Source organism: Sinocyclocheilus rhinocerous, unplaced genomic scaffold (genome assembly GCF_001515625.1).
Source record: "Sinocyclocheilus rhinocerous isolate Xijiao unplaced genomic scaffold, SAMN03320098_v1.1 scaffold20, whole genome shotgun sequence".
NCBI classification, from domain to species: domain Eukaryota; kingdom Metazoa; phylum Chordata; class Actinopteri; order Cypriniformes; family Cyprinidae; genus Sinocyclocheilus; species Sinocyclocheilus rhinocerous.
In genome coordinates this window covers 3,001,938-3,018,559 of record NW_015640468.1, presented here as the reverse complement: position 1 = coordinate 3,018,559, position 16,622 = coordinate 3,001,938, and the positions used below count along the sequence as shown (strand labels likewise).

Below are 16,622 nucleotides of genomic sequence, written 5' to 3'. Positions count from 1 at the left end.
TTGTGTTTTCTGACTTGTTATAATGTTTTCTGAATTGTTGTTGTGCTTTCTGAATTGTTATTTTGTTTTTTAGACTTGCATTTGCGTTTGTAATTTGTTATTTTGTTTTCAGAATTGTGATTTGCTTTGCACTTCTCGGCCACCGTAGTTTCGAGACCCGACTCTGCTTTCGATAGACAGGGTCGGGAACAAACAACACAATCGCACATCTGTCTTAACCTAACTCCTGCAAAGTATAAAAGTGGAGTTAATGCAGCAGAACAATTAATATATTTAAATAAAAATATGTAAAAAATGCGTTGTGGCTTGATGTCTTTTATTAATGTTAATTGTTTTCATGACCAAAATAACATATTCACAAAGAGTTAATTCAGTTGTCAGAGAGATGTTACTACACATTACAAGAACAGAACAATAAAAACAGAACTTTCAAATATTTATTATAATTATATACAGGGTTTAAATTGGGCCGGGGCCGTCCGGGGCTGAGCCCCGGCACATGGACTGTATATTATGCATCTATTGCTGAGGCGAGGCGTACGCCGCCTCTCCAGGAGAAATCAAAACGCGCAACACTAAGAAACTCAGCATCCTGAGGTAAAAATTCAAAATGGAAAGTTTTTATATTTAAAATGCAGTTAGTTAAGCAACATCAAACAACGTTTTCACTATTACGACTATTTAATAGTTCTATGAACAGTTCAATAAGCAAATACAATAATATTAGGTCACTTACATTTTAGGCGGAAACAGCGCATCTCACAGCAACCAGCCGATTCATTGCTGATTGATTCTGTGTTTTGAACGAATCGGTTGAACCAAAGTTTCATTAGCCCACCAATAAGCATCTGATGAATCTGCCGTTTGAACGAATTGTTTGAATGAAGGACTCAATGACTCACTCATTAAACACTACTTGCACTGGCTTTTTAATTTCGTTAAAAAGTATAATTTCCACCATCATTTCTTGTTTGTATATTCAAAAATATTTAAAATAATCTCATACTATTATTTAATGCAGTTGTATTTTTCAGTGTAGATGATTTAATTTGATAAGGTATAGATAATCACATTATTATAATTGAATTTATAGATCAAATGTAAGAATTTGAAATGAAACTATTAATGAGATTAGTGGGAAAATACCCTCTATAAAGGTGAAAAAAAACGTCCTTGGATAAAATATTGAATATATAAATAATTAATAAAATGAGAATATTGCTTCAGGATACATCATATTTGCAAACACACACACACACACACACACACACATGATTATATGTGCAATAATTATGCACACCTGAATATAAGGCGTTTTTCACTTCAAGCCTTCATGAACAATAATATATAGATTATAAGTGATTAAATATAAGATTAATAGGCATTTTCTCCACAAAACTCAGATCGCGCGCGTGCAAAATGCACTTTCACGCACAGAATTGTGGCAGAGATCTAAGCCTATAAATGACCAGCACAACATATACATTATAATTCGTCAATTCCCTTAAATGATTCGTTGTCAATGCTGTTTCAGATCAATACTTGAAAATGACCACTAGGTGTCACCGTAGAGACGGGTCTCGAATTGTTTCGAAGCCTCGGCACATTTGCTTCGACAGTTTGTTTCATGAAGCCTTGCTCTGCCCACCACTACTACTCATCGCAGTTTTTAATCTGAAATATGTCAGTGACGTGACATTTACGTCGAATTCTTTCTGCAGAATGAATTGTCTGCAGATCGTCGCGCGATCCCAGAATATCTTATCTGCGTTACTGTTTTTTTTTGTTGTTTTTTTGAAAGACAACATAAAACAGCTTCTGATTCACAAAACGCGCCTCCAAATAAAGAAGTTGATGGCATGATCATTTTTATGCATAGTACAGTATAAGTAGATGTGTAGATGTGTAGGACATTTTTAGATTAAAACAGAATTTTCCAGTCTTCACTTCAGATCCAACCAAACCGTCAAGCGAGTCAACGATCTGTAAGACAGTGCATATAAAGGATGGCACAGTCACATGACTCAATAACAATGTCAAGGATAAAATGAAATTATGCAGTACAGAATGTTATTCTTTGCTTAGTGTGCTACAGTCTTAGGTGTAGGTGTACAGTTTGGGGGTACATTAATGGTTAAACTATCCAGGGACAGCATTGACATTGGTGGAACATTTACAGTAGGCTATATAACACCAGTGTTAATCTAGATGTACAGTAGGTGCAATTTATGGGGTCCTGGCAGGTGTAAGTGGTCCCTTTGGGAGCTTTAAAAGATTAGTTCACTTCCAGAATAAAAATTTCCTGATAATTTACTCTTATTCTTTTTTGTCTTCAGTCGCGAATAAATTAAATGTTGGAATGTTGGCATGCATTTGTGGTTAAAAAGTATACACATTTAAATTTTTTTAAGAAAATGACAGATCGTTCTAGATAAGACCTTTATTCCTCGGCTGGGATTGTGAAGAGCCCTTTGAAGCTGCACTGAAACTGCAATTTGGACCTTCAACCCGTTGGCCACCATTGAAGTCCATTATATGGAGAAAAATCCTGGAATGTTTTCCTCAAAAACCTTAATTTCTTTGCAACTGAAGAAAGACATGAACATTTTGGATGACATGGGGGTGAGTAAATTACCAGGAATTTTTTATTCTGGAAGTGAACTAATCCTTTAAGAGCAAAATTTTTAAGACGTCAGATTTGGTCTTTTATCGGTGTCCTACGTTTTCCCCTCAGTGGGGGCCTGGGGGTCACAGGTGGTCTAAAGTTATGCCATTTGTTTAGAAGTTTGTTGCAGTGTTCAGTCGTTTTGATATTTTCTATTTCTTTATTTTTACTGTCTTCTGGAATGGAATGCCTTCTTTAAAATAATAATAACAATAATAATAGTTAAAATACATTACAATAAATAGCCCTTTTACTATTTAGTTCTTTTACTATCTTTCTTTATTTCCGTAAAAACCTTTTAAATCCTGGGCCTCAGTCAATTATTTTAATCAATTCTCTCGATTTTTTCTTAAAATTTTGCTATGCCCCCTTTGCAAACTTCGCGCAGCCCTAGCGATGGTTCTGTGTGGGAATAAGATTTAAATATACTGTAAAAATTAAAACGTGCAGTGCATGTCTAACCTCAATCTTCTATATTATCTGAGCTGTAACCTGTAACATATCTGTAACATATTGTATCTAGGCTCATTCAGTTATATTAAATCATATTATGTTTTAAATAAAACCAATTCATTTATGTTACCACATGAAGCACATCTCATACCTGTCAAAACATATTTTACAGTGTGGTTACCTCTTGGTATATACACCCAAATCACTAGTGAACAAATTCATAGATGTCAGCTCTCCAGCTGTGCACCCAAGAGGCTACTGCAGAGAGTTTATTCACTCGTTCATTTAATAAACTGAATCAACAAACTAAGGCAACTAACTTTCTCATGGCCAGTATTTTGATGAGAACTGCACCAGAACGGGGATGGAGGGTATAGAGGTGATATAGGCGCATGGCTGTTTCACATGTTGAAAATAGGCAATGAGTTAATCTAACAAAAATATTGCCGCAAGGCTAATAATTTCCTATGTGGAGCCAGGGCAGCTGAAGAGAGAATGTGTGAAAAGTCGACTGGTTAAACTACTGCGGTCTGTGCCAGTGTGTGTGTCTTTGCTCATATTACAGGAGATATGTTTGTCTACTTGGGCCACCCCATTTGTCCTATCTCAAGTATTCTGAGGAGGGGTATGAATCACTCTCTGGTCAGTCAGCCAGACCTGCATTCACCTCAGTTCACTCTCTGTTTGGACACAATTAGCTACACTCTAATTTCTGACATATGAGCTGAGTGGTACAGAGGTTTTGTGTTTCTGATTAGAGGGTGGCCCATGCTCCCCAGCGTTACCTGTGACAGTGTAGGTTTTTGTGTGGAAATGTTAGATTCAAACAACATGATGTGATATGCAAAGATGTATAAATATGAGTTCAGAGAAATCTGTCACACTTCGCATTCTAACATCCATGTTAACATTATGTTTAAGAAATAATATAATATAGTAGATATAACCAGGTCAGCGACTAATTTAACAGCTTAATAAGAAATACAGTAATATAGCTACTTATGTGCTGGAAGGTGTCTCAATAATTGTAATCTCTGCTAGAGCCCTGCGAATGTTGAAACCTCAGAACTAAGAAAGATCCTAAGGGCCCTCAGTGGTGAAGCAACCCCAACATTTCAAAAAGTGTTGGCTGAAAACGTCCCCCCAAGAATGTAATTAAATTCATGTGCCTAACCATTGTAAAAAAAATGGCACAATGTATATGTATACATACCTATGAAAATTTGTTTTCGGTTAGCATGCTAGCAGGCATCCCATCTAGAATCTAGTGTTGAAACTACTGTGATAATAACTTTAAGAACTCAATAAAGCTTCTTAAACCACATCAGAATTACCAGATAGAGAATATAAACAGTGAACATAAACAATGGCTTCAACCTTTTAGTCTAAACATTTACAAACAAAAACATGCATGCAAAATCGTAAAAAGTGAAAGAGAAAGTGGAACACTGTTTTAAAGCTCTGTGCATGACTTCCACACAGTTTACTGAAGAGTTCTGTTCTAATAATGCAGTTCAGCCTTTATTTTAAATATAAATTATTAATAAATGACCCCTCTTTCTATTGTAAACACACAGTCCCACCTGAAGTAGTGTGTCACTCGCTCAGAACACTCACACATGATGCACACCTGCACTCAGATGCTTGAGGGGACATTATCTAAATTCGTTTTTAACTACTAAATTATTGGTAGATGAGGAATGAACCACAAATGAATCATTAATCTAACCTAGCTTTGAATGTTCTGTTGAACTGATGTACCAGAAACATTATATAGAGGCAGATGAATCACTCTTGTAAAATGAATGGGAGAAACCATGGAAATACAGGAAGAATGAATGTCCCTCATTTCACTTAAAGCCACAATGAAATGGAACTTTACAGTTTACTAAATGCATGTTATTGATCCTATTGTAATGATCCATACATGCATTTCATTCATGCAATTTATCATGTTTCATTTATTAATTTCTTTTTTTTAATTTAACTCGATCTTCCGGTGAAATAACATACTTCTTACTGTATGCTAGATTTCTCCAATCTTTAGTCTGATTAAACTTTAGCCCCCCATAACTGATCGCAAGTTCACATTCACATCTGCCTCTATCCAATCAACAACCGATAGATTGACCCAAGTCCCTGTTCTACATTTTTTCTTTTCAATAATCCATTTCACACGGATGTATGTCACAGTACGGAAGGAAAGATCTGCCACTTCCATTATATTGTGACTTTAAAAGAGCCAGTTGTCTTTTTGATAGTGTTTGTTTCCTCTATTCAATACACATGCGAATTTAACTAGACCAGCCTGAATATTACAGTTTATTAGAAATAGTAAATATGATGCCATTGTTGTCAGATTTTATTGATTTGAAATGTTACTAAAACGCAATCTTGAAAACCATTTTTGTTGTCATCATCTTTTGCTGCAGGACAGCTATTGCGACATCTTTCCAGGAAGATTGAAGGTGAAGTTTGTACAAAGTATACAATGCTGGTACAACCATATGTGGGTACAATATGCGTCACATGACTAAACATGCATCACCATTTTCGAATGCTGCGTTTTCACAGTAAATACTACAACTACTCCAGTTGGGAGAGCATCTTCATAAAAAAAACAACAACACTGTCTCAGTGTGGACAAAAGGCCAAAACATCGAGAAAAGATGTGTTTTCTAATGTGTAACCTGAGATCCAATTTGTGTCCTAGCACAGCTGAATTCTCAAATAATTGATTCCACTACTCATTGAAATGCAAAGGCCTGAGTAAAAGTGGGTGGTCAGTATCGAAAGGAATGACAGAAATGCATTTCCAGAGGAAGCCACGCTGAGGTCAATGGGTCGAACAGAGTGCCACCCGCTTCCCCCTCCTTTGCATGTGAGGAGCTGCGTTGTCACTGTAGATGCAGGCTTGGCGGGGTTCCTGCGGTGGATCTGCTGATAAGACCTGCTCTGACAGAGACTAGATGAACAACCACACCTTCTAACACCTGTGATGGCAGATGAGAGCGAGATAAGAGGAGAGATATACCACCACCTGATCATCAGAGAGGGCCGACTTGCAGTGATGGTACTAGATCTGGCCTCCAGGCCTCTGCCTGCTGAGGAATCTAAACCTGCGCTGGATTAATTTACGGCCTCCACGACTTGGAAAGCAAAAGCTCCTACTGCTGTACCAACACACATGCATGAGCTCAGTGTGTGGCATGTGATGCGTGATCGTGGGACACTAGAGAACACGTGTGACTCATGCTCGCAAAGCTTTGTTCCCATCTCCAGTAACTCAAAACCTGTTGTAAGAAGACAAATTATATCCTCCGGTAAACATATTGACTTTATAGAAAACGTCCACTCAGGGCTTCATAATTAGGCATGTGTGACAGATGGAATATGCATTAAAATGTGTGCACCATTATGCTTTTTTGTTTAGTCTGAGTATGTTATTAATATTTTAGTTGTATATTGTTTTTATATTGTTTTATTTAATTATTTATTCTTTTTATTATTATTATAATTATATTTGAAGGTGTAGCCTATTTTAACTTAAGGCTTAGTGTATGCATCAATACGGTAACACTTTACAATAAGGTTCATTAACTACTTAAGTTAACATGAACTAAGAATGAACAATACTTCTACAGCATTTATTAATCTTAGTTAATGTTAATTTCAACATGTACTAATGCATTATTAAAATCAAAAGTTGTGCTTGTTAACATTAGTTAATGCACTGTGAATTAACATGAACTAACAATGAACAACAGTATTTTCATTAACTAACTTTAACAAAGATTAATAAATACTGTAATAAATGTACTGTTGGTTGATTGTTTGTTCATGTTAGTTAATACATTAACTAATGGAACCTTACTGTAATACCATCAATACATATGTTACCATTGGTTAATCACTTAATATATATTATTTAATTAATAAAAACACTACTTATTAAAAATATAAATAAGAATACAAATGATGAAAAATCAGAATAGTGCAAAAATAATTTACAAGTAAGGTGGTGCTTCCATACAATGTTATTTTAGAATAATATACTATTATAGTTTTTGTTAATATTTTGAATTATATTTTATTTTTTATATTTTCTGTTTTTATTTTAATTTTAAAGTTTTATTAATTTTGTTTTTGTCATTTCTATTTTTGTTTTGTTAAAATATGTCTATATACTGTAGTTTTTATTAAGTGTTAGTAGTTAGTTTTAGTTATTTTAATATCTCTACTTTAAACAAAATGAGAAATGTTGCCTTAGCAACTAGATGAAATAAAATAATTTTAAGTTTTTTATATTTTATTTTAATTAATGTTTAAGTAATGTTTAAATGTTTAATGGTTTTAGTTTTAGTTAATAATAATAACCCTGTTTCCATCCCATCTTTATGTAATCTTTTTACATAAACCTTTATGTAAATCTTAAAATTAAAAGAAAAATAAATATTACTAACTAAAAGAGAAGAAAATGAAAAATGTACATTATGTAAATAATAAACAATGTACTCAAATAGTCTTGTGGAAGCTACAAAATCAAGGAGAAAAAGACTTTATTCATTGTACCAACAGACTTTGGCAAATTAGCAATCTTCGCATTTGGAAATGCATTTTTCGGCAATGTCAGGGCTGAAACAAATAAATAGCGCATTTTTGCAGATGTACATTGCTGGAATAAAGATACATTTTTCTAATTAAAAGACATACAAGTGTGGTGTGAAATGAATGCGTCAGCTACTTAAACATGATTTTCTCCTTTTTAAATAAAGCTTTTCAGTTTCTTAAGTACCTTCAAAAGCATGTTTTAGTCAAATAAATAGAATGATCTCCATTTTTAACATGCACAACTGATTTGTTTGGGAAAAGTATATATACACATGGTTCGAACTTTCAATGACAGTACCTTACCATCGCACAGACACACTCATACAACCACACAGGTAAGGAGACTGGAACACACACATACACACACTCACACGCACGCACTAACATACAACTGCAGATAAACTATACATATCTCCCCCTCTATGCTTTTCTACGTCGTCTTTCAGAGGGCTAACCTATCAAAGTGATAAAAATGCAATGCTGAACATAATGAAAAAGAGGAAATTATGAGTCCGAACATCACATTTTTAACATCTGAACAACACAAGATTTGTTTTTTTTTACAATTTTTTTTTTCCAAATGTTTTTCATTTTTTTAATGTAACAATCACAAAGATATGGATTCATGCATTATGAGCTTTGTGACTTGATCTTCCACCTCTCCCGGCAGGAAATCATAAGTCAAGGCTTGATGCTTCAGTGACGTCAAACTGTACATCAATACTCTTTTTGAGGATAAGATGAAATGCTACTTCTGAGAAAGTCATGTACAAACAATCTACAAGCAACTAGAAAAAATCTCAGCCTCAGGCGCCTGGGCATCCAGAGCTGGTGCTTCACTGCAGAGAAATAAGAATGCAAGTCTTCAAGTTCACTTGTCTTTTCTGTTTTTGCCTGTTTGTCTATCTAAGATGTTTTGTCTTTGTTGACGATTCTGTTGTATTTCCTTGATAGGCGGCGTCTGACTTGTGAGCTGCAGCGAAGCGACCCACTTTTGCCTTTCCCTGTCTGTTTAGGTTTTCATGAAGCAAAGTAGGAGCTCTGCATGGAATTTTTTGGTAGTTTTTGGGGTTCTTTTGTATATACTGTGTGTCTATATTTTTTATATATTTTATTTTATTTCAGTTAACATTTATTTTACTTTGAGTAATGAAAATGTATTTTTTTTATGGTTTTAGATTTAGTTTCAGTTAACTATGATAACCCTGAAATACATAGAAAATAAATCTAAAACAGGAAGTGATATAGCGAGGACCCTTGCAGATCCTCATAAGTTTGTGTCAATAAGCTTCTTAAAATTTCAGATAATTATAAGTTGTTTTTTCTATAGGAAAGGTAAAAATGGCATGCAGTAAGCAATGATATTTGTGCATTCATTTGTTATATATATATATGTTTTTTTTGACATAATACTTTTCAAGACAAAAACAGAAATAGTGATTAAGAGTCACAGACCCTTATATGAATCTATCAATCTTCACAAAAACAACATAAAATTAATGACTGTTCAATTATGTATTTGTATGGGATCCCACATTCCATGCAATCGGATATTGTTAAACTAAATGGTTTCTCACTAACAACCGAGCTAATAGCAAATGTTTACTTCTGAGCTAATCTTCCCGCTCTATCATTTTCCTTGTGGGCACAGTTAGCTGTAATACGCTTTCCAGTACTTAATGACACCATTCCGCAAGACAGTGACAGGTTGATGGGCACGCACGCACTAACATACAACTGCAGATAAACTATACATATCTCCCCCTCTATGCTTTTCTACGTCGTCTTTCAGAGGGCTAACCTATCAAAGTGATAAAAATGCAATGCTGAACATAATGAAAAAGAGGAAATTATGAGTCTGAACATCACATTTTTAGCATCTGAACAACACAAGATTTTTTTTTTTTTACAATTTTTTTTTTCCAAATGTTTTTCATTTTTTTTATGTAACAATCACAAAGATATGGATTCATGCATTATGAGCTTTGTGACTTGATCTTCCACCTCTCCCGGCAGGAAATCATAAGTCAAGGCTTGATGCTTCAGTGACGTCAAACTGTACATCAATACTCTTTTTTCCACAAGTCGATGAGGATAAGATGAAATGCTACTTCTGAGAAAGTCATGTACAAACAATCTACAAGTAACTAGAAAAAAATCTCAGCCTCAGGCGCCTGGGCATCCAGAGCTGGCGCTTCACTGCAGAGAAATAAGGACGTAAGTCTTCAAGTTCACTTGTCTTTCCTGTTTGTCTATCTAAGATGTTTCGTCTTTGAGCTTTGTTGACGATTCTGCTGTATTTCCTTGATAGGCGGCATCTGACTAGTGAGCTGCAGCGAAGTGACCCACTTTTGCCTTTCCTTGTCTGTTTAGGTTTTCATGAAGCAAAGTAGGAGCTCTGCATGGAATAGAGTCGGTCGATGGGGTTCCCGACTCTCGCTTGCATTGAGCCCGCCTCGGACGAGGCCATGAAGCAGTCACTAAGGCTGGTCAATGAAGTGTCACTGTCAATGTCGTGGAATATCGAGTCATTTCCTGTGGTAAGAGAAAAGAGATGGTCAATATGATGCTCTTTTTTGTCTGAATCTATTGATTTATTCAAAAATACATTAAAAGTAACACTCATGTATACAGTGACCTAAATACACCTCTTTTGTGATGATCATGTTTTTAATTTCTGTATTAAAATAAATTGTGATTTTTTAGTACTTAATGACACCATTCCGCAAGACAGTGACAGGTTGATGGGCTATGGTTTTTTAATGAGCTGGCAATGTTGTCTGTCCCTGCTGTTCTCCCATAAAATCCAAGCTGGAGTGTGATGAGACCGGGGATTTGGGCCTTGCCATTCAGGAGAATGAATGACAAGACACTTGGGACCTGTTCTTAGGCTGCCTGTGACCGATGTCTCCAGATTTATGTGGCTAATGCTTGAAGTTAATGTCAATAATATTGAGAACAACTGGAGTTGTGCAGAAACAACGTCACTCTGAGGAATTATAGTTCGCTTCTTACCCAAACTTTATACCAAAATTTGACGAATATGGCAAGCACTCAATGGTTTTGCTCAGTGTGTTGTTTTGCTAGCAGACCCATGGATGCTTTCCCATGGTTCTTTGTGCGTCAGTTATCATGGTTAACCATTGTTGTTTTACATGGCGCACCACAGATCATCGTTCGGCTCTTTAACAAAAATCCAATAGATAGTGTCACACAGCATAACAGACTACACCATTAATCCGTATGAGACCCGGGCAAATAAACCAAATGGGTAGCTCTGGGAACAGTGGATGGGGCGAGTATGGTTTTGAAACACACTGAATTCATTTGGAAGGAAAACTTCAAAATAAAGTGGTGCGTTTGTGTAATCTCATGAGGAAAGAAGGGTGGTATGGTTGCATTCTGTGAACCTTGTGGTCCAAACACATGCCCCAGCTTCAGGGAGCAAACATGACAGAGCTCATGGGTTGATGCTCACCATATGGGTTCATGTGGTCACCGGGCATTTGAGGAGGGGTGAGGCCCTGCTGGAAGGGATCGGTGCTGTAACCATTCTCCATAGCAACCATCTGTTGCTGGGCTGGAGCCAATGGTGTGTAGGAGTTCATCATTCCCTCCATCCGATTGGACATCACCTCTGGAATGGGGGGAAAAAAAGTAGATGTTGATCAGCCTTTGAGATATTCTCACGGTAGGGATGACTGACATCATCTCTGTGAACTGGAGAGCGTAGTTACTTTAACAACTGTACATAATGCAAAACATTAATGCTTCGTTTAGTAAGAATTGTTCTTTCTAGTGGATTGGGTTTCTCCAAAAATCAAGGCTGGGTCTGGTATCTGCGCTCGAAATCAAGTTGAATTTCACGAAAACCAACAAACAAGAAACACTCTTGATCTGTAGCGGGAGAAGACGCTGTGACACCAGCCCTATAGGGCAGTACTCTATGAGTCATACTCAATGCCGAGGGCTAGGAATGACTCTTGTGGCTTCCAGTCTGGAGCCCACCATCTCAGCCCTCTGCTTTTGAGTGGTGAGCTCTCGCAAGAAAGATGTCTGCAATTCATTTCTACAGGCTTCCACAAGTTTCCATTACATCTTCTGCTCTGATGCAAAGACATCTGATGTTGAGTTTCACCACACTGATACTTTGCTAACCCATAATCCATGATTCTTCAAGTAACTGACTATCATAAAAAAAACTCAAATTAAAAAAATAAACACAAATAAATAAATAAAAATGAAAAATAAAAAGCTATAAAAAATCAATAACAATACATTTAAATAAAAAAGGTTATAACAATGCTTATTTAAAAATGTATTTATTAAAACATATATATACACTCTAAAAATGCTGGGTTGTTTCAACCCAGTTTTGGGTCAAATATGGACTAACCCAACTGTTGGGTTAAATTTTGGTTACATTTTTAAATTAACTTTTTAACCCAACAGTTGGGTTAGTCCATATTTGACCCAAAATTGGGTTGAAACAACCCAGCATTTGTTAGAGTGTATATATATATACACATACACAAATTGCTTCATAGCTTAAAAATATCTTTAAAAACTTTTGGTCCAATCAACATGCAGGAATGAATGAATGAATGAATGAATGAAACAGGAAATGATATAATAGAGAATACGAATAGGTCCTTTAAAATAGCAAATAGTTTGACCTTTTTATAACAAGACAAGGCAACTTCAGACTATAAAATGTCAAGTGTGCAACTTTCAAAAAAGGTAATATAAATATAGTAATTTAGGATATTTATAACACAATTTTCCCCTTTAAAAACATTAACATTTTAAAATTTTAGTGACACTTTTAGTGAAAATGGCATAAAGGTTTTCATGACCATCCATAAAGTATGTCTATGAGCTTCTTCTTTTTTTCAACATAAAAGTTTGTTTTTTCTTTTCTTTCTGCCACTGACCCAAATATATAAAGTTGTAAGGTAGCATTACAACTTTTAAAACAACATGACGCAGCAAAGCCTTTTCTAGAATGTTTTCACACCAATCACTGGCCCCACAGCTGAAACTATTGGACAGCTGACACTTATAACCAAGACAGATAGGATTTACGATAACAAATATAACTATGTATTAACCATGGGGCTCCATTGGATGACATATTCCAGCCCAATTTCATGATTCATGACATCACGGACTACTCAAGACCGCTAAGGTATTTCCCAAAGGGGAGTCTGACTTTACAAGACTTCTCAATATCTCAGACCACCAGAATAGTTCATCTACACCTAGCTGTCTCTCTCGAGCGTGCGTCTCCATCACCCTATCGTTTTCTTTCATTTCTCTGAGAAAACATTTCTATTGGTTCATGAGGGGTAAGGTTCATGACCAAAGATGGATCACTATCTGATTTGAATTATCCCATTAAATGTGACACAGCCAAAGGCCACAAAAGTGCTGAAGCAAACAGAGAGAAACTAGTGTCAATGTGATGACTTTACACTTCTGTTTTGTTCGACAGTGATCTTTTTGCTCTACACAGCAGAGTCAAAGCTCCATAAATGAATGCATCGTGAGAATAGTCCAACATCGGTCTATAAAATAAAAATATTATTGCTTGTCCTTTATCGCTGAAGATGATTCAATGATCGCTTGGATTATGGCTCTGCAGGAGAGCGGGCACAAGGGGGTCTGTTCAGCAATAAAATGTCAGTATAAACCCTCAGTTTTCCACAAAATAAAGATAGGAAGACTAGCTATTATCTCAAACAACAACAAAAAATGTGTTTATATGTCTCTTGAAGGATTTAAAATGCAAATAAAATCTGCTAACAGGTCTTAAATATATTAAGCAATATACATATATTCAGTAGAATTAACATGCTTGATTATTAATTTAACCCAACAGTTGGGTTAGTCCATATTTGACCCAAAATTGGGTTGAAACAACCCAGCATTTGTTAGAGTGTATATATATATACACATACACAAATTGCTTCATAGCTTAAAAATATCTTTAAAAACTTTTGGTCCAATCAACATGCAGGAATGAATGAATGAATGAATGAATGAAACAGGAAATGATATAATAGAGAATACGAATAGGTCCTTTAAAATAGCAAATAGTTTGACCTTTTTATAACAAGACAAGGCAACTTCAGACTATAAAATGTCAAGTGTGCAACTTTCAAAAAAGGTAATATAAATATAGTAATTTAGGATATTTATAACACAATTTTCCCCTTTAAAAACATTAACATTTTAAAATTTTAGTGACACTTTTAGTGAAAATGGCATAAAGGTTTTCATGACCATCCATAAAGTATGTCTATGAGCTTCTTCTTTTTTTCAACATAAAAGTTTGTTTTTTCTTTTCTTTCTGCCACTGACCCAAATATATAAAGTTGTAAGGTAGCATTACAACTTTTAAAACAACATGACGCAGCAAAGCCTTTTCTAGAATGTTTTCACACCAATCACTGGCCCCACAGCTGAAACTATTGGACAGCTGACACTTATAACCAAGACAGATAGGATTTACGATAACAAATATAACTATGTATTAACCATGGGGCTCCATTGGATGACATATTCCAGCCCAATTTCATGATTCATGACATCACGGACTACTCAAGACCGCTAAGGTATTTCCCAAAGGGGAGTCTGACTTTACAAGACTTCTCAATATCTCAGACCACCAGAATAGTTCATCTACACCTAGCTGTCTCTCTCGAGCGTGCGTCTCCATCACCCTATCGTTTTCTTTCATTTCTCTGAGAAAACATTTCTATTGGTTCATGAGGGGTAAGGTTCATGACCAAAGATGGATCACTATCTGATTTGAATTATCCCATTAAATGTGACACAGCCAAAGGCCACAAAAGTGCTGAAGCAAACAGAGAGAAACTAGTGTCAATGTGATGACTTTACACTTCTGTTTTGTTCGACAGTGATCTTTTTGCTCTACACAGCAGAGTCAAAGCTCCATAAATGAATGCATCGTGAGAATAGTCCAACATCGGTCTATAAAATAAAAATATTATTGCTTGTCCTTTATCGCTGAAGATGATTCAATGATCGCTTGGATTATGGCTCTGCAGGAGAGCGGGCACAAGGGGGTCTGTTCAGCAATAAAATGTCAGTATAAACCCTCAGTTTTCCACAAAATAAAGATAGGAAGACTAGCTATTATCTCAAACAACAACAAAAAATGTGTTTATATGTCTCTTGAAGGATTTAAAATGCAAATAAAATCTGCTAACAGGTCTTAAATATATTAAGCAATATACATATATTCAGTAGAATTAACATGCTTGATTATTAAAATGCAGCTCTAGGAAGTTCAACAACAAAAAAATACTTTTATATATTGCTTTAAGGATTTAAAATGTAAATAGACTATGAGCTAACATTAAATTTCAGCTCTGTATTAAGCAATGTCATTAGCCATATACATACAACATAGTAGGAATTAACTGTTTTGATTTTTAAAATTTACCCTTAAGTACAAGTACTTTTATCCAACACAAAATGTGTTCTCTGTATTTAAACTGCTTTATGGTTATTTCCACAGTCTCTAAAGACAAACGCAGAGAGTGAAGAAATAAATATGACTGATTGAGGAATGGACTCCACTGCCTTACAACAAATATTTGTACAGGAATTAAGACTCTTGAGCTGTAGAGGAAACATTTGTCCTCCTCCATAGAGCTTGGAATAATATTCTACACGTTTCTATTTTCCAGACAGTCTCATCCAAACTCATCTGTTACAGAAGCTCAGTTGGATCGTCTCAGCAACATATTAACTGTTGAAAAAAGACGCCACTTGACGGATTAGCTCTTTAACACTCTCAAATGAAAAATTAGCCTAAAAAACGGTATTAATACATGGAATGTCGCCAAGCATGACCAGAAACAGATTGTCTTATAAATGTGAAGGCCGTGAACTCCATGAGTGTGAAGATCACAGACATACAATGGCTCATCCTTTGCGCCCGGCTGAATGGCAACTTGAGACAACCGCTTTACTGAAACCGTGATGCTGGGTCGCTTCCAGCAAAGGAGGGAACGGGGTGGGTGGATCGGTCAAAGTGGAGGCAACTTCAATGAGCTTATGTTGTAAATGAATTCATCCATCTCCACATTTCCTCCCTCACACAAAAGCTACACGCGTTCTTCGACCTAATCTACAGCAACCAGGGGTCATCGCCCGTGTCGCTCGCCCTGTTTTTGAGAGGGTGGACACGACTCACACCACAAGGGGTGATGTGCAAGGAGGTCGGTTGGGATACCTCACTTTCTACCCTTAGATATTCTTTTAAAAATGTAACTTTGACCACAAGGTCTAAGTTATGAAGCAAAACTGCCTATAAGAAGGCCCACACGGAATCTCCGCCTGCAGAAATCTGCAGAAAACCTTGTACGATTTACACAAAATAGAAGTTCGTCATTCTACAAGTAGTAAATGTTTTGGCTAATCTGACTGTAGTATTCTCAGCTGCATTTAAAACATTTTAATAAGTAAAACTCAATTCCACAGAATTCTGAAAACGCAAAAAACACCAACAGATTGAAGATAGATGCTATTTATTCATGTTGATTTCCGTCTTAAAGTCATATTTCGGACTGATGTGGTTGCCTTCAGGTTCATGTCAGGACATTTTTACCTTGGCCCAGCCTTTGGGAGTTCTGCTGCTCCTGTTGCTGCTGCTGTCTCCGCGCCAACTTTTTTATCTGAAAAAAATAACGATAAAAGCACAATCAGAAAACTTTGCGACTCCCCAGACCAACTCTCGCCTATCTAAAGAGAGATGCTCCTTGTTGTTCACCTCTGCTTGAACTACGCCAAGCTTGATCTGGCTGCATTATATTATCCACAGCCTTTTGAAGATAAAATCAGGGCTCTGAGGTGGCTTTCA

At 36.0% G+C, this 16,622-nt stretch overlaps 1 protein-coding gene across 2 annotated transcripts in view; it reads right to left on the bottom strand.

Annotated features, from left to right (window-relative positions):
- Positions 1 to 9,624: 9,624 nt before the first annotated feature.
- The window catches only part of LOC107753135 (LIM/homeobox protein LMX-1.2-like), a 63,043-nt gene continuing 56,045 nt past the window's right edge, over positions 9,625 to 16,622 (bottom strand). For both annotated transcript variants that reach the window (XM_016569260.1, XM_016569259.1), the window contains 3 exons: positions 16,371 to 16,437; positions 11,208 to 11,366; positions 9,625 to 10,264 (listed from right to left, as the gene is read on the bottom strand). In XM_016569260.1, the coding sequence (XP_016424746.1) occupies positions 10,107 to 10,264; positions 11,208 to 11,366; positions 16,371 to 16,437 (384 nt within the window). In that variant the 3' untranslated portion in view covers positions 9,625 to 10,106. The remainder of the gene's footprint in view (positions 10,265 to 11,207; positions 11,367 to 16,370; positions 16,438 to 16,622) is intronic.